Raw genomic sequence first — 19,468 nt, forward strand, 5'->3', positions numbered from 1 at the left:
TCTGCCAATAAGTATTTGGACACCCTTGCAAATGACAATATCTGTGGTCCTGATCTCTGTCATGACATCTGTACTTAAATATTGTGTAGGAAACAGCATTGGCATTTGCTGCATGCAAAATACCACGAAATTCCGAGCTGTCTAACTTCGAGATAGATGCGATTGTCAGTTATCATAGAAATAGCCGATTTTTTAGGGATATATCAAGTGAGTTAAACATTCCAAAATCGATAGTGCTTTTGTAATTAAGAAGTGAAAATTGAGTGGTGATTATTGGAATGTGCTTCGACCAGGCAGACCCCTGAAACTAAGAGATAGAGACCAAGGAGTGCAGACCAAAGAAATTTGGAGAAAATGCACCAAAACGATGGCCTACATACTCCAGGAGTTCCAACAACTATTGTTTTGATAAATACCATCTGTAAGGAAGCACATATGCTTGGTTCCCATGATTGTGCTGCTGCACATAAGCCTTTGGTTACAAAGTCAATATGTGCTGCCCATGCTGCAAGGCACATCGAAATTGGACCATAGAAGAGTGGAAACAGGCTCTCTGGAGTGATGAATATTAGTTCAATCTCTACCAATTGGATTGCAGAGTCTGGGCGTGGTGTATGCAAGGAGAATGCCTTTTGCCAGAATGTATTGTGCTTGCAGTATATTTTGATGGGAGTAAAATTATGGTCCTGGGATGTTTCTCATGGTATGGACTGGGACCACTGATCCCAATTCATGGTAAGCTCATTGTCTACTTCTACTCCAATATTTAGGACAACAATGTGCTTCCGACTCTGTGGCAATTTTATGGGTTTATCATTATTATTTTCAGGACAACAATGCCACTTGTTATGTTTCGAGGTTCACCATGAGCTGGTATGATGACAATGGGGTGAACCAACTGGACAGGCCTGCTAGAGTCCAGACATTAATGTCATAGAAAACCTTTGGAATGAATTGCATCACCAAATTAAGGAATGCAGCAACCTTCCAAAATTCCTGAAAGAACTTGCATGTCTTCTCCAAGATGAGTGGAAGCAAATACACAGGAGGGTTACGGCTGTAATATCCTCAGTAGGAGACTCTACCAACTACTGAATATGGGCAAGCTGTATTTATCTCTTTTATCACAGATGAAAAATTACTTATTGGTAGATAATGTATATATTTTTTCTAAAAAAATTAAATAAAAAGAAAAGGTTGTAAATGTAAAATAATGATTTTAAAAAAATACTCTAGTAAAGAATGCATATCAATTTTATATAAAGATCCTTCCATTAAGCAGTCCCACAGAAAATATCTCTTTTTACTTTCTCGTATATGGAATTTACAAATAGAAAATATTCTGTCAAAATTCAGTCTTCAGATTTGGAATTTATTTCTGATATCTGAAATAAAATTCTGGAATTTTGAACAATTTACAATGTCTACAACTGAAAATAAAACTCAGAAATATATTGAACTATATGGATGAAATTTGGTACCTGGTATTCACATCAAATTTGAAAATTTTTATCAAAATTTGGGTAAAAACCCATTTACAGAAGGTTTGTCATGTGTAATTGAATTCAATTACCACACAACAGAAAGAGCTAGACAGATAAAATTCAATACTCAGGGTTGACCCTCCCACATCAGCACTGTACATAAGCATTAAATTTTGATCCCAGTTCAGAAAAGTTTATACTAATTGATGGCCTTAATATTTGCATGGATGTGAAAGCAACTCTCAAATGCAATGCCTTAAATAAAATAAAATGGCATTGTAATGAAATAGTATTTTGGTATGTGGTACTGTAACCGAAAGTATACATCTGCATCAATTTTTGTTCCAATCCCATGAAAATAAGATATCAGAAATGTTTCTTTATACAATGAAAAATATCCTAACTGCTTCATCACTATACAATGATGTACAAAATGTGCAATATTACATAAATACACATGAAAATTAATGACAGATAACACTCTTCTTTATAAAAGGTTAATTCGCTTTTCCTTCTAATCCAATGATAGTAAAAAAGTCCGAATATTTGTAGTTTTCCAGGTGTTTTACAAGGTCCATAATTTTCGAGAGGGGGAAGGGTACCTTTGCTCAAGAATTTATGAGAGTCTTATTGGAATTTGGCAGCTATAATTCACAATCCGAAATTATTTTAAAAATAGATACCAGCATGTTATTTTTCACCATATAAATTTAACTAAGATCATTTTCCTCACAGTGATTTAAGCAACAATACTTAGGATATATGAATCTTTCATTTTTTTTTTCAATAGTCAGAATAGTTCTATGATATTTCTGTAAATAAAAGAAGGCTTTCATATAAATAGAAACATAGATCAAAAATTAAATTACTTAATGCAAAAAAACCTTTAATGAAAGACCATCTGATTAGTTTGTATTGAAATAGTGATTTTAAGAATTTTCATATTCTTACAAACATACCAAAAAGCATGATACATTTGAACATATAATAATGCATTATCTTCATTTTGCTAATTCTATATAATAGATTGAGTTTATTTTTTAAACCTGCAACTATCTAGTTTGTATATGCTTAAATAATTATGTAATTTAATTTTTTTGTGTAATAAACCTGTAGCACAATATTTTTTGAAAACAGCTTCATGACATTCCAAAATTTCCCTTGTTTCACTGCATTTGTTATACAGAATAATGCCATCAACAACGAGATTAAATTTTTAACAAAGCTAAAAATAAATTTTACCACTGTCCACAAATTTTTGTGATTAAAAAAAATAATTTGTAAAAAAAAAATGACTTGTAAGCAAATCAAACTTTGATAACAAATTAAAAATCATAAATGGAATATTCACCACAAATTTTCAATCATAGAATAAATAAGAATTTAACATCAATTACATGAAAACACAGAATTAAAAATATGTTAACATAGCTTACGAATTTGCTAACATAAAATAAAATTAATTTCCTAAATTGGCAAGATAATTAATAAACAAAAAAAAAGAGCATCATAATTCTACTAAAAAGCCAAAAATCAAAAAGACATTTAATAAATGAAGTATTAATAGTTTTGGTATAATTTCGTGTACAGAAAAAAAAAAAAAATGTATATCTGATTCAAAAGTAAAACGGAAAATCTTTTTTTTTTATTTACATTATGAAAATGATTTATGAAATCAATTTATTGAATTCAAAAATTTTGAGACTTTACTCTACATGGTGCGGTAAAAAAACTCGAATAAAATTATTACATCATAGAATAGAAGTTAATTCATTTCTTTCTAATTTTTCTTCATTTCTTTTTGTCTATCACTACAATTATAACATATTTTATAATGTATCAATTAGTTCAAGCATTTTTTTTTTTTTTTTTTTACAATGCCAAGCAAAAGATATGGTATTTTAAAGTTGTTTAAGCAAGGGAAACGACAATATGAATTTCTTTGTTTGCTAACTGTGCCTCAGCAAACAGTGCCTGATGCAATCTATTGTTTCAAACAGCTTGGCAATGATGGTCAAAGTTCAGGAAGCAAACAAAAACATATGGTGAACACTTTCAATAGCTATATTTTATCAAAAATCCAGTTCAATGAAATTCGGGGGTTTCCATGAGAAAGATTGCTTGTGAACTGGAAATAAGGAAACAATCAGTGCAACAAATGGCAAAAACAGATATTGGACTGAAGTTCCTTACAAGGTTCGAAGGACCTTACAAGTTCCAAAAAGCTCAGCTTCTCACTGAAGAAAACAAACTCATGCGGCTCCAGAGCTGTCGAAAACTTTTGAAACGGGCCGCAAGTCAATGCTGAGAGAGACTCCTTTTCACTAATGAAAAGCTCTTTACCGTTCAAAAGTTAGTAATTCCTAGAACTATAGTATCTAGTTTGTAGATGCTCCAAGCACTTTAGCAATTGTTGAACATTGCAAAAATCCAAAGTCTGTCGTGATGCGGGCGGAATTTGCGGAAGTGAGAAAACATCTCTGGCTTTTGTGGGTGAAGGCATTAAAATAAATTTTTTTAATTTACCGGTGTGGCATTCTAGAAGCTGTTGTATTTTCATGACACTTCGACAATGTAAAGTGGGAGTTTCAACAAGACTCTGCACCATCTCATAAGGCCAAAAAGACAGAAGAGTGGTGCAAGGCGCATTTTCCGGATGTGATATCATCTGGAGAGTGGGCACAATACTCGCTGAATCTCAATCCCATGATTTTGGAATTTAGGGCTTGCATTAAACGATATAAAAGTTTGGAATCTGAAAAGCAATTGTTTCTGCAAGAATGGGATAGATTAAAGGTAGAAGACTTGCAGCTAGGGATTGCAATACCGGTATACCGAATACCGGTATTTTGAGCCATTTGTACAATTTTGTAATACCGGTATTCATAAGTTTAAATATCGGTTTTTCGGTATTTACTAGAAATTTTTTAAATGGTCTCCACTATATGTTCAGGGATCGCGAACATAGCAAAATAGTATCCATTTTTGTTTTTAAGTCTCCTTAACGGGCGAAATTAATAAGCTAATTTAATGGCTTAAATCTAAATTAGCGAAACATGGATTATCCCTGAAAGAAAATATTGTATCCATAACGACTGATGGAGCAACAATTATGAAAAAAGTTGGAAAGTTGATTGGTGCAAATCAGCACTTGTGCTATGCACATGGAATTCAATTAGGTGTAATAGATGTATTATACCAAAAAAATAAAGAACAGAAGAATCCAAATACTGTGGATATAGAAACTTCGGATTCCAACTTTGAAGAGAGTAAAAGTGAGAGTGATATTGACAATGAAGATAATGACAATGTAATTGTTGAAGAAGATATTGCTAATGATGATGAAATATTAATCTATCAAGAATTGCTTCCTATAATTTATAAAGTTCGAAAAATTGTTAAGATATTTAAACGTTCCCCTATAAAAAAGGATATATTACTAAAATATATACTAACTGGAAATAAAACAGAATATATGTTAATATTAGATTCTAAAACACTTTGGAACAGTTTACTCCTAATGATGGAACGATTTTTGAAACTGAGAAATCCAATCCAAAAAGCAATAATCGACTTAAACCTGTAAATTATTTTTTCAGATAGTAAATTCGACATAATATCCAAAACTATATCAGCTCTACTTCCAATAAAACTGACTATTGAGGCATTATGTCGGAGAGATTCTAATAACAGCTAATGCAACAATAAATTTCATGTTGCAGTCACTGAAAGAACAGCACACATCACTATCTAAAGAATTATATATTACACTGAAAAATCGCACAGAAGAAAGGCGTACCGAAATAGAAAATGTCTTATGGTATTTAAATAATTATAATGATTTTAAAAATGAAAATGAAAAAAGAAAAGAAAATAGCCAATTCAAATCTGATTAAGTTTAGAGTAAATTTTCTTAAAACTTTTTACCCACAAACCTATCCACATTCAGAATTCGGTTCAATTATCGAAGATTATGATGTCACTACTGTCGATAGTGAAAAGGAATTGTCCCTTGAACAAAAATTAGAATTAGCGATAAATAAAAATAATTTCAACGAACCAAAATACAATACAGAAATCAGCTACATCCAAAACCATCCGACGAGAAATCGATTTATTTGAAGATGAAGGATTTAGAGATAAATACTTGAAAAAAATATATTGCGTATTGCTAACAGTACCACCAGCTAGTGTAAATGCCGAATGAGCGCTTTCGACAGCTGGTAATTTTTACACAAAATTACTTTTCAGGCTTAATGACAGTACAATTGATACATTATTTTTTTTTTAAGATCACATTTTAAAAATTTGTAATAATACCACAGACTAAATAGTGATATTTACACTTTTTTTGTGATTTAAATAAAAAAGATGTTCCTTTACTTTTTTGTAATTATATACTGTTATAATTTATAAGTTACAAATTATTTTTTGTGATATTTACACTCTCTAACAAAATTGGCAAATAAAACAAAGAAACACCTATGTTTTCTTTCTTTTCCTAAAATGTCTAATACTGGTATTCCGGTATCAAGATTTAAAAAATACCGAATACCGGTGTTGAAATTTTGGTACGGTATTGCAATCCCTACTTGCAGCTCTTTGTTAAATTCTGAATAAGGGTTTGCGCCTCTACAGCATTGCAAAAAGTGGCCCCTTTAAAAGAAATTAAATTTATTTATTAGCAAAAGCCTACTCTTATTATTATTTGCTATATTTTGTTCATTTATTTATTTTTAATCAAGTTATATTAAAAATTATTGGTCAGGGTTTTTCTGCCACATCCTGTATAAATGTTCTAAAATGTTTTTATTCATTATTTATTTATTCACTATATAGAAATTTCAGGAAATAAAAATTATTATATCAATTCTTCACACTTGTTTTCCTTGAAGTTTATAAACAATATGTCCACTTTAATAATGGCTAAATAACTAATTTCAAAACTATTAGGAAAGACATACTCATCTAATTAAAATAATGTATGACATCAAAAAAAAATTACGAAGTCTAAAAATTTTTTTTATAATCTAATCCTATTATCATACGCAGTTATGACTAATGGGATAGTTATAATAGTTAAGTTCATTAGTACTTAAAATTTTAGATAAAAAAAATCAGAGGGCAGCTTTATTCTTATGAGACAAAATTAATCAAGTTTTGAGGATTTGACATTCATTAATTAAGGGTGTGGTGGTAAAATTATAAGCCAGTTAACAACTTCCGGAGAAGAGTGTACACTTTTGTCTAGTGGCTTTGTTACTGAGCTATGAACCCTAACGTTGCGAGTTCGAACCTCAAACTGCACATTGGTGACCCTGTTTCTGAACAACCGCATCCTTCATTCAGCTGTCGTGGCTCCATCTACCGGCAGCAACCACTCACGCACGCTCGCCGTCGCCCGCCATAACACTTGGCGCGATTACAACGTTCGTCGCTCGCCATAACGCCTGGCGCGATAATCACGTTCGTCGCTCGCCATAACTGGCGCGATAAACTCTAAAGACTCACTGGTGGGGGACTGTTGTGGTGGTAACATTATAAGCCAGTTAACAACTTCCGGAGAAGAGTGTACACTTTTGTCTAGTGGCTTTGTTACTCGGCTATGAACCCTAACGTTGCGAGTTCGAACCATCAACCCGCACAAGGGCAAACAGTCACCCTGAGGAATAATCATGCATTGATTGCCAGATCTCTCTTGACGTAACCAGTGAAATGGTTTAAAATTGTGATATGAAAACTGTATAACTGGCGAAACATAAAATTTCTTTCTTCTACTATCTTATAAAAGGAAACTGTCAGTGTAGAAATCTGTTATTATGAATCAACTAAATAGTCTAAAAAATAAATGATATTTAAGGATTCTCCATAATTTTTGGAATGAAATACTATGTTTATGAAGGATTTAATTTTAGATCATAGATTTAAATGTATGATAATCTCATGCACGTACAAATCAGTTAAATTATCAAGAAACCTTTTCTCAGAGCAAATAAAATTTAAATGATTTAACAAAAATGAACTCAAATAAGTAAAAGAGAGGGAGAGAAAAAAGAAGAAATGGGGGAAAGTGCTAATTGGTAACTTTTCCTATAATATAAATGGGGTACTTTGAAACCCAAAGCTTTGATTGGGATGCAGGACTGTTACTATTCCAATGTTTTTAATTATTTTGTAATGAAGGCATTTGCACATATTCAGAGTCACTGCTCAGTGCATGATTTTCAACTTGCATTAATTTTTCGTAAAATGAGATTTTAACATTCACTTTACAGTGACATAATCAATAAACGATTTTATCTGTATTTAAATGTAATCAACTCCCCCCCAAATGATAAATCAATTAAAAAAATGGGATTAATTCTTTGCTAAATATGCTGCACCATAGCAGTCTCAATTGAAGAGTAACTTTTGTATTCATACCATATATAATTCTTCGAAATCTTTTCATTATTGCCAATATTTCTTTTCTTCCTGAATAATGAATATCCCATCATTTGAATCTCAAAAATATTATTTACTACAAAGCTCGCAATGAAGAGTAAAGCACTAGTGATTGGTCATAAAAATCAGATTTTTCAAATTCAGCCATAAAATTTTGAAAGCTATATGTTTTTTGTTGTCTTTTGATATAAATTTTCAACAAAAATGAAGCACATACTAATTATTTTATTTTAAAATCCTGTTTAAGTGGAAAACTACTGACAATGTCAAGTATAACACTAACCTATAATACACTATAAACGTGTATCAAATAAAATTTTCATCTGAATATCTAAATTTTAAAAGACTAATTTTTATAAAAATTGACAAAAATTGTAAAGATTTTTATGGTATAGGGGACAGTTCAAGTGATAACATGTTAACGATTTAATATCTTTCTAATTTACAGAATTTATATAAGCGTTTCTTTTTATACATTGAATAAAATTAGAATGTTGTTTTAAAATAATCAGACATCCCTTTTTATTCGAGATGAAAAATTAGGACATAGCCAGATTTAAATACTCCTACTCCCCCCCAAAAATCCAATGATGTATGAAACTGATGCCACAATGCTGAAGAAGAGCAACAAGTCTTCAAAAAGTCATACATTAAAACCTTTTTGGGATATAATTCACTCTATTGACAGAGAATATTAAAATTAAGACTTTTATTTAGGTAAAATTTAAATGTGAGACTATTTGCAAAATTAGAATAATTTTCCAAACTTAAATTTCTCCACATAGGAAATCAATTTTCAGGAAACCTCTTAATTCTTTAATATTATTCTCAATTATCAATAAAGACTTGAAAAAAAAAAAAAAGAAAAAGAAAGAAAATATCCTTAAGTACTAAGTATGCAATAAACTAAGTACTTTAAAGCCATTTTGTTTTCAATCAAAATTTTGAATAAATATACACAACTGTGTGTGTGTGTGTTATGATGTCTCTTAATCTAATAAAAATCTTAAATAATTTCCTTATTTTTATCTTATTGTAAACTGTATTAATTTCATTCTAAAATGTTCCCTTATTTCCTGATTGAATTCCTACTTTTTTGTTTAATAATTCAACATGCATTCCATAAAACTGCTCACTTCTGTAGGTTTTCAAGCTCCGAGTGAAGGGATAAAAATCCTTACACTTTGCAATATTCTTTCAACGATATCTAAATTACCGTATCCTAAATTGACAAGTGTAAAGAAATCCCTATCAAAATCATATAGTAAAACCACTGAAGGGAAACATTTTAGTCTTTTCTGCACTTCCGTTCTTGTGTCAATATGTAGACTGACATATTTCTTACCACTTATTCTTTGAACATAAATCATGCCTCCCAGAATGAAATAAATAAAAGTTTTAAAATTTCAAAAGTTCATCTATTTACCCATGTAACTGCTAAAATATATTTTACATTATATATATATTTGTGTGTGCATTTGGACTAAGTTTTTCTAATATCTATATAGCTTCTTCAACAGAATTATGATGCTCGAGAAACCATAACTACTTTTAATAAATTAGTTAATAAAAATTTAATAGTATGTTATAAAATTCTACATTAAACATGTTATAATACTAGTGTGTTAAAAGAAACTTAATCCATGAATTACTAAATTAAAATAATAAAAAGAACCAATCCCTTGATCCTAAAGCTAAGGGTTAAATTTCAAAGTTATTTTTTAGAATATTTATTAAAAGAATTGCATTAAACTCTTGTTAATGAAATGTTAAATTTTGAAAGACAAAGTGACTCTTCAAATACATTAATAACAATAACTACTATTAAAGCCACTTACTTTTTTAATGTCACTTACTTTAATCTTTTTAAATGCTTTCGCTTTGGCGGAGTATCTAGATTCACAAACATATACATCTTTAAATTCAAATTCCTAAAGCAGCAAAAGAGAAATGGGAATTAACCAAAAAATACTCAAATGGATAAAAGGAAGAAAAATCAAACAATGAAAAGCAATAACATTGATACTTACAAGAGGTCTGAATTTGAAATAATCTTTCACAAACATGACATAGCACTTCCCAATTACTTGATTCAGGGGAGTGCTGTTATAATTATCACTTTTAAATACTTCCTGAAAATAAAAATTCTACATTAATTGCATGGCACAAGCAGAAGCATTTCATTCAGTATCATTGCATTACAGACCTAAAGACTGGAATTAGAAAAAATAGTAAGTGGACAAATTACAAAATTTATATGACAGGGGAAAAAAGAAAAACAGTTTCCGTACAATTTCAGCATTTGCTATTTTTTTTTTTCCAAGTCTGAGGTACATATTTTATTTTTCATACAAGGAACTCTTGTATCAGCCATGATCACATTCAATAAATTTTCCAGATTGGATTATTTTTTTAAAGGAGGGGGGGGGGGGGTGTGATTTACATTGTTTTCTATTTCCAGTCTTCAAACATTTAATACTTTAAACCAAAAGCATCTACTTTCACCCCAATAACAGCTCCTTTTAGGTTTAAAAAAATTCTGCCTAACCCAATATGCATTTTCATACTTAAAGAATATGGCACAAAAAATGCTAATAAAATAAAATGAAATTCTAAACTATGATGGATTTATTATTATTTTTCTCAAATTTTTAAACAAAAATAAGTAATCAAACTTAATTTTAATCACACAAAGAAAGTTGATAACATATTTTGGAATCCATAGTTAAGGATCATATAAAAAATAAGATGGTATTGTAATAGAAAATGCCTTAATTCAATTGCTGAAAGTATATAAAAATAATAACTACAAAATAAAATTATTTGAGAAATGAAACACATATACAATTAAAATTCTAAAATTGACATTTTTATGGTCTTTGATTAGATTGAATTAAAATGTTTTGAAAATGATCTAACATATTTAACATTAAAAAGATGAAATGATCAAACTTAATTTTAAAATATAATTAATAAATTACTCTATATTTAAGATTTTTAAAATTGGTACTGAATATTAAGACAAATGCATTTTAATTTCACGAATATCTTTATATTATCTAAAGTGGGATACATGTTCAGAAACATGTATCCCACTATTCACCAGTGATACAGTCAGTCATTGATAGCATTTTACTAATAACTTGAATTGCAAAGAATCACAGTTACTGCCATTCAGAACTTCATTGATGTAGAAATTCACATACCAAACATAAATTCTGATATAAAAAAAATGATAATTCAACTTAAAATTCAAAGGTGGAATAGATTTGAATATTGCAATAATTTAAAAAACAAAAATAGATTGAGGAAGTTACTTTTTCTAGGAACTTGCGAGTCGCCAAGTGAAAGGTTTCATTTGGTCTGTAAAACCAGCAGCCATACAGCCACTGCTCTCCTAGATTATCACGCCAAAGCTTTTCCACATGCATAATATGAGGATCCATCCCTTTTTCTCTAAAAGTAAAATATATTTAAATATTCTTTCTTTTGAACTTTCTGGAATTATGATAAAAATATATCATTTTATTAAATAAGATGTATTTATATATCTATCAAAAACAAATATCAAGGCCCTATTTTAACATACTTTCATAGCTAAAAGCAATTATTTAATTCTAAAAATGGAATGATAAATACTTTTTAAAATATTGTCATTAGTTTTTTTTCTTTTTCCCCCACCTCCTTTTATACTGGTAAATTTATATTAACACACATTAAGAAAAAAAATTAACTTTAGAAAAATACATACCTAGGTTCTATGTAAACAAAATCACCAACATAATAAGTTTCTGTTTGAAATGTTGCACTATCTGAACTAGATATTTCATTTGTGCGAGTTTCTTCCTGTAATAAAATTATGATATATAAATACGTAAAAAATAATTTCCCCTTTTAACTTGCTTTTGCAATAAAAATCTCTATGGTTAAAAATGTAAGAACAAAATATTGATTTTTGGTAAAAATATTGAAACATGCAAACAATATTATTAATCACCAAACAGTCTTCCTTATAAAACTGTTTGGTTTTTGTATCTGAATCATTCGGAAGTAATATTTTCTATTTATAATTAATAATATTGTTTTAATTAAGTTCTTAAGTATAATTTTTTTATACTTCATAATTAATGGTATTTTCTGAAATTCTAAATTTTAATAGAATCTTCTGACAAAAAACTTCATAAATTAAAATTCAATTCATATTTTCTGTTTAAATTTGACATAATAACTTTTCCATATCTTTTATGAATCTTGAACACAGAATAAGTAATTTTTTTTCTTTTAATATAATTTTATAGTGCTATTAATGGAAATTTTTTATAATAATATATATTTAAAACAGAGCAGTTTTTTTTAAATTTTAAACTTTAACTATTTTTTACATATTTTAAATTCAGTATATTTTTAATTTTTTTAAAATTTTTATACTGATAATGTAAATTAATCTAAAACAATAAATAATCCACCTTTTCCTGTTTAGGTTCCAGCTCTGCTTCTTGCTGTTCTCTAGGCAACTTTTGAGCTCGCAGTGTCTCCACACTTGCCTGTAAGTCTGCCTCTGTATATTGCAATGCTGGTGAAAGCAGGACTTCTCCATTTTTACAAAGAACATCTCTACGTTTGATGAAAAAAGATTGTAATTCTACAGAATCCTCAAAAACTTGAGAATCTGTTCGGCTGTTGTGACGAACATGTTCAAACACATCAAACATGTCTTCCTGAAAACGATCTAGACGCTTATATTTTCCCTAAAAAATGTTAATGAAGTATGTTAGTGAAGTATATAGTTCCTGTGTAGAGGAAATTTTTCAATTGAATAATAATAAAAACAGAGAAAAGTAAAAGTACCTTGTCTAGATTTCTTTTTATCATATCCAGATTTAAGACCTTCCTGGAAGAAAAAAAGAACCAAAGATCAATACATCCTAATTTGAGTAGAACTGAAATTATATTAAAATAACGCATAATCATTTGACATATACAAAAATCTGATAAACAATAAATGAATTCAAATTATTACATAAATTAGTACATATTGAGAATTAACAAGACTTGATATTTAATATATAGAAGGACTTAAAGTAAAATATTCTTTGTATAATAAAAAGTATATGTATATATTTTATATTTAGAATTTCATTTTTGAAAAAAAAATTATTATATGCAGTTTCATTATACTGTAAGAAGAAAAATGGTTTTAGAAACTTCTAAAATACTTCACAATAAAGATGTGCATTCTTAAAAAAAGACCATGCCTATTCTAACAAAATTATCATTTTGCTTCAATCATACAAAAATTTAACAACAAAAATATATCCTTATTTGTACATTCATCATTTTTTTTTCCTTCATATGAAAACAATTAAAAATGTTTAAGAATTTTTATTCATTAACAAATGAATTCAGTGAACTCCACAAAGAATCAAACCAATTTAATAGCCATGTAAATTTTTGTTAAATGTTAGCATCTCCCCCCCTTCTGTCTCCCCTCCTGATTTCCAGTAATACATTACATTACTGCCCTGAAATCAAACCTTTTTCATGGTTCAATCAAATATTTATTCACTAAATATCCTTATCCTTTATTCATTAAATATCCTTATTTGTACATTCATCATTTTTTTTTCCCTTCATATGAAAACAATTAAAAATGTTTAAGAATTTTTATTCATTAACAAATGAATTCAGTGAACTCCACAAAGAATCAAACCAATTTAATAGCCATGTAAATTTTTGTTAAATGTTAGCATCTCCCCCCTTCTGTCTCCCCTCCTGATTTCCAGTAATACATTACATTACTGCCCTGAAATCAAACCTTTTTCATGGTTCAATCAAATATTTATTCACTGATTTTTTTGTTGTTGAAAGGTAAAGAAGCAGGATTTTGTTTAATATCAATGTAATTTAAAAGACAAATAAAAAAAAAAGTATTATGAATTTTAGGAGATAGATGAATGGGATATTTAGATTTTTAATAGTGGTATTAAATTATAGGGCTGGTCTCCATTAGAAAAGTACATAAACACAATAAACAGAACTTAACTAAAACAATTAAAGCAATGTAGCTTTAATGTCAGAAAATCGGCAGATCACTGACAAAAAACAATGTCTAAATAATTTATCTGAAATTAAATACAATTTATATCCAGTAAAACAACTGATCTTCTGAGGTGGCTAGTAATAAAGAAATAACTGCATAATAAAGCATAAGACAATGAGCATGAGATTCTGACCTGACTTACATGAACCAACATGATTCATATTAACTGACTTCCATTATATTCTGAGAAATAAAGGTAAAAATGCTCCAGAGTCGATTTGAATAATGAACTATATTTAGATTTCAATTCCACCATTTATGAAAACAAGCATATCATTCATTCGTCTTTTTTTAAACATAGATAGTTTTGATAAATTTATAGTTGCTGATACGAAAACATTTCCAGTCTAACTGTTACAGTATATCTTAATATTTTATAACATTTTGGTGAAAGGTTTCATATATTTTCTGCACCTCACAAACTAAGAAAAATAAATACAGAGAGGAAAATTTCATCTACTACATATAGTAATAAATCATAAACCTACTTTGAAGGATCTGTTGAGGCAGCATCAGTTTCAGAAAATTCAACCACGGAGTCACTAAAACATCGCCCTTCTTCATCCTAAAATAAATATTTAAAACTGATTACAAACTGAATTCTTGCTATTGAAAAATAATGAAATGCAAACAAATAGTAAAAAATAAATTCTTTTAACAGTATCTTAGAGTTATTGTCAGTCACTGGTGACTGACACTGAATTTTCTGTTTGGACAGCATCAATAACTGGCGATTGACAACAGACTTTCATTTCATATTTCATCAATCATCAGAGGCTGATTTGTGCCTAACATTCAGGCTACATAAGTCACTATTGACTGACAATATAGTTTTCATTCAGGATGAATTAATCATCATTGACTAAAGATTAAATTAAAAAAATTACAATCTCTTAAAGAATTTTAATCTAGATATAAAATAATTGGCCTAAATGAATGCAGTTTTGTAGCAACTTTACATAGATCTCAGCATTTATATTTTTATTTTTACAATTTTACTCGGCAATTTAACTTTTTAAGGTTTCTTTTTCTGTAAAGATATTAAGAAATCATATTCTTTTTTTTTATGTCAATGATAGCACTTTCTTAGTTCTTCAGATATTCCTCTATAAATAGATGATATTGTGAATGGGCAGCTCTACTGATAGTCTCAATTCTTTAATAATATTTACAGCTTTAATTTTTGTAAGCCTTCAAACATTCAGTGCATGCACCAGTTCATAGTGAATTAAATATGCAGATTTTTGGCATATGGTAAAAAGATCTAAAACTTTTGCACAAAAATTACTAGCGGTAAAAATATTTAAATAATTCATTAATAATAATGTCGAAATGTCATAAATGAAAATGTTTGTAAACAAGTGCAAAAACGAGTGTTGAAGTATAATAAATGAAATGTTTGTAAACAAGTGTACAAAAACAACTGTGAACTGATATCATTTTAAAACAAGCTTATGCTATTCCTAATAAATCATAAAATTATTCCCAAAAATAAATTTTTTTTATCCCTACATAAATATGCAAAACCAGATGGAAAAAGTTACATCTATAAAAACTATATATATTTTTTTCCATATTATCATTATTTCTCTGATAGTGAGAATTCCTAATATTGCTGTGCACAAAATGAGGATACACCTGCTTAACTGATCTCTGGATACACTCTCAGTAAAGAGATGAAAGTTCAGACACCACAAAGAAAATATGTTTGTATAATCAGACAGATCTGGCATGGGAATTTTATTTTAAATTTCCTTAGAAAGAAAAATAAATACCTAGATAAAAATATATATATATATAAAGCTCTTTTAAGAACTTATTTTTAATAGTTATTATATAACTATTAGAAATAAGTCATTTTTAAAGACTTCTAATGACACTACATGTTCTGATTACTAAGCTCTACAAGAATATTATGTTATTAAAAAAAATTGCCATTAATTTAATTTAATGCAATTGATGGGTGAATTATGATATTTGTATCAAAAATGGTTTGACAAATTCATCAAAAAGGGGGATTTCACAAAATTATAAAAAGTGAGGCAAAAATTATTATATCAATAAAAAACTAATTTTAGATAAATTAAGTAGAAATCAAGACTGTAAACAAGAAAGAACATTTAGATAAGAAATGAGATTAAAATTATTTCTAAAATCTTTCACTCATAATAAAGTGAACTTTTACAGTAAGACAAATTACATAATGAGTATTAATTACAGAAGAATGTATGATCAAAATCATCAATATCATACCTGATGATTGTAAGTTGAAATAAAAAGGTCTGTAAGCAATTCTTGAACCAAAGCTCTCACATCTGGTACTCCATTGTTTGTGTCTTCATTTAATTCAAGTTTTGTCTGCAATGTCATCCGTTGCATCGTCAAAGCATCCTGCAAAGGAAATAAATATGCTGAATAAAATCATGAAGAAAAATATACTATTCACTCTAATTCATAAAAAAGATGCAAATGTGACAATGATAACAATGGAACCTTAAAAGTAAGATAGTTGGAACATTTGATTCCACAGATTGACACATTTTGATTAAAATTTTCTGGATAGCAATAAGTAATTTAGTCATGTAATTAGACCAGAGCTGAATATAGCATCTGCTAAAGTATTACACAACATCCATTGGAGACATTTTCCAAAGCACTAGAAGATATGTTTATCTATATATCTTTTGATATTTTATTAAAAAAAATATCTTGGATCTGTTTAATTAACATTTGTAGTAAAAAATCTCACGCACATTAGGAGAGAGCTTAAAAAATAAAATGAAAAACTATTATTTGAAAAAAACTTTAGATGCAAATATATAACAAGTTTTTTTTTTTTTTTTTTTCCCTTGCAATGGGATTTTCATTATCTATTATGTTCATGAATACTCAAATCAAAATTAATCATCAAAATCAGACAAAAACAAATAGAAATAAAAATTGCAATGCTGAATATAAGTTTTAAAAAATTTATATTCAATCTTAGACAGAATAATAAGGGATAGGAAACAAATAGTATCTTAATGTCTTAATCATAAGCACAAAATGGAATTAGCATTCATGAAATATTCTTAAGGTAAGTCTAATCTATACTTATATAGAGCTCAATGTGTGTGTGTGTTGGCACTCTACAGGCCAGACCATTTGACCTACAGCTACCAAATTTGGTACATATATACCTTAGAGGTCGGGAATGTGCACCTGGGGTCCCTTTTTTTAAATTTTTAATTAGAATTTTCATTATTAATTAAAAACTAACTGTTTCAGTAAAAAATATTATTATATTAATTGCAGATTAATTTTTTCCACTTTAATTTAAAGCATAAATTCTATGGGAGCTAACAGAAAATTAAAGAGATTCATATTACGTTATGACTGAAGGCCTTTATAATATGAGTAAATTATATGACTATCAAAATTTGAAGTTTTAAAATATTTTGATGAAGAATCTATTAAAGTAGGATTTGCATAAAATATTTAATTATTAAAACTTAAACAAACATTAAGATTGGCGAACCAGCTGGTCACCAAAGGCGGCTAGTAACTAAATAAAAAGCAAAAACCACTAAATCACTTTCCAAAAGAGAAGGGTAAAAAACCAATCAAGATTTTTTTTTTTTTTTCAATTTTTTATCAACTTTCATATGTAAAAATGTCAACTTTTATAGCAAAAAAAAATTTACTATTTAATTCTAAAAGCAAAGATTATTTAATTTTCTGAAATGATAAGAAATCCTCTTATTGGCATCAAATTGCATGTCATTGCATTATATACCAATACTTCCAAAACTTGATTGCACTCTCTGACAATTTTTTCCTCAAACAAGTTATTGGCTCAAAGAACAATGATTCTTAAAAGCAGCAACAAAGGTGTCACATGAAAAAGTAAAAAGAGGCTTATAATTCAAGTATTGTTTTGTACGAGCAATAAAAATGCCTTTTTGCACAAGGTAACTTCAAAGAAAATACCATAAAAATAGATCTTACCTGTATTCATTTTTCCATTACAAAATAAATAAATTCTTCGATTTTTTAGTCTAGTACTGGTGTACAAGAAACATAAAAATTCTGCCTACTTATACTAAAACCAAAACTAGCAAGCAATTTACAAAAGTTAAGAGTAGACTGAAACATGTAAAAAAAAAAAAAAAAAAAAAAATGGAGGAAAAGGAGGATGAAGGGAAGGAAAGAAGTTTTCTTTAATGGATACTTTTGTGAGTTATTGGCAACAAGTAACACATGTGTGTACAGAGGCTGTAGGAACATTATAACTCATTAAAAATAACTAAACAATATTCAGTACTGGATATATTCATCTGACAAAATCATATCTTTATCCACCACATAAGTGGTATGTATATAATACAATAAACATCAGATCAAATCAATTAAGCATAATATATATATATATAGATACACCATACAAGTTCTTAAATATATGTCTTCACTTACTTTATAAATTTGGGAATCTGGTTCATTATATTTGCAGGCATTATCAAACATCAGCACAAAATCTGATAACATGTCTTCAAGAGTCTCATACTGGCCCGATTTCAATTTGGCACCAATCTTATCCAAATCAATGGGTCTTTTGATTACTTCATAGTAATCCGGATAGTCCTACAGCCACAACAAACGGAGGGGAGAGTTAGGAAATACATACACAAATCACAAAAGCTATGAACACAAAAAAACACTGCACACGTATTAGCAACAGTTCACATAATTTGGGTGGAAAATACAGAAACTGATATTCTGATTCTACTAATTCCAGATTTTAGTATATTTTTTATCCAACAACTTAATTTATTATAATTAAAAAATTGTTTACAATTGTATTTAATTTAATTTGTCATGAAAATAAGATTTGAAAATATATAGTCACTAAAAAGAAAAGACTGAAAATATCCATAAAATCTTTTTATAAATCTTATGGATCGAACCAAAAAGAACACATTACTTAATTCAAGACAGTCCCCTCCCTCGTGTAAAATACAAGAAATTATATTCATAAATTTCATAAATGTATACACTTCTGAAATAATATTGACTTGAAATAACTTCATATAACTGAACTTCAATAAAAGATATATAACCGCACTTCAATAAAACATTTCTAATAAAAATTTAAAAAAATAAGTGCAACAGTTGTTAATTTCAAAATTTCAACTCATTTTTAAGCAAGATTTTTTAAACTGCTTCAGTGGTTTTCAGTTTTTTAATTAATTACATATAATTAAAAATAAATTTTTAACTGCACTGTAAATTATTTCTGGATTTCCAGAAATAAACTTTAAAGTTATATGAATTTTAGTTTGACAGAGATTCACAAATTTCAATCCTCCCAATAAACTTTAGACAATACAAAATAAAATCATCTCAGATTTTACATAATAAGCTATGATTATATAAATTAACTAAAATTTTACACAACAGAAAA

General features: G+C 28.4%; 1 protein-coding gene across 9 annotated transcripts in view; it reads right to left on the minus strand.

Annotated features, from left to right (window-relative positions):
- The window catches only part of LOC129956923 (protein polybromo-1-like), a 91,780-nt gene that overhangs the window by 34,918 nt on the left and 37,394 nt on the right, over positions 1 to 19,468 (minus strand). For 6 of the 9 annotated variants that reach the window (XM_056068966.1, XM_056068969.1, XM_056068964.1 and 3 more), the window contains 9 exons: positions 18,481 to 18,648; positions 16,282 to 16,419; positions 14,517 to 14,593; positions 12,777 to 12,819; positions 12,395 to 12,676; positions 11,680 to 11,774; positions 11,246 to 11,384; positions 9,959 to 10,060; positions 9,767 to 9,859 (listed from right to left, as the gene is read on the minus strand). In XM_056068966.1, coding sequence (XP_055924941.1) covers positions 9,767 to 9,859; positions 9,959 to 10,060; positions 11,246 to 11,384; positions 11,680 to 11,774; positions 12,395 to 12,676; positions 12,777 to 12,819; positions 14,517 to 14,593; positions 16,282 to 16,419; positions 18,481 to 18,648 — 1,137 coding nt within the window. The remainder of the gene's footprint in view (positions 1 to 9,766; positions 9,860 to 9,958; positions 10,061 to 11,245; positions 11,385 to 11,679; positions 11,775 to 12,394; positions 12,677 to 12,776; positions 12,820 to 14,516; positions 14,594 to 16,281; positions 16,420 to 18,480; positions 18,649 to 19,468) is intronic. The other 3 variants (XM_056068972.1, XM_056068965.1, XM_056068971.1) reach the window with 2 other exon arrangements.

Source organism: Argiope bruennichi, chromosome 11, assembly GCF_947563725.1.
Source record: "Argiope bruennichi chromosome 11, qqArgBrue1.1, whole genome shotgun sequence".
In the NCBI taxonomy this organism is placed as follows: domain Eukaryota; kingdom Metazoa; phylum Arthropoda; class Arachnida; order Araneae; family Araneidae; genus Argiope; species Argiope bruennichi.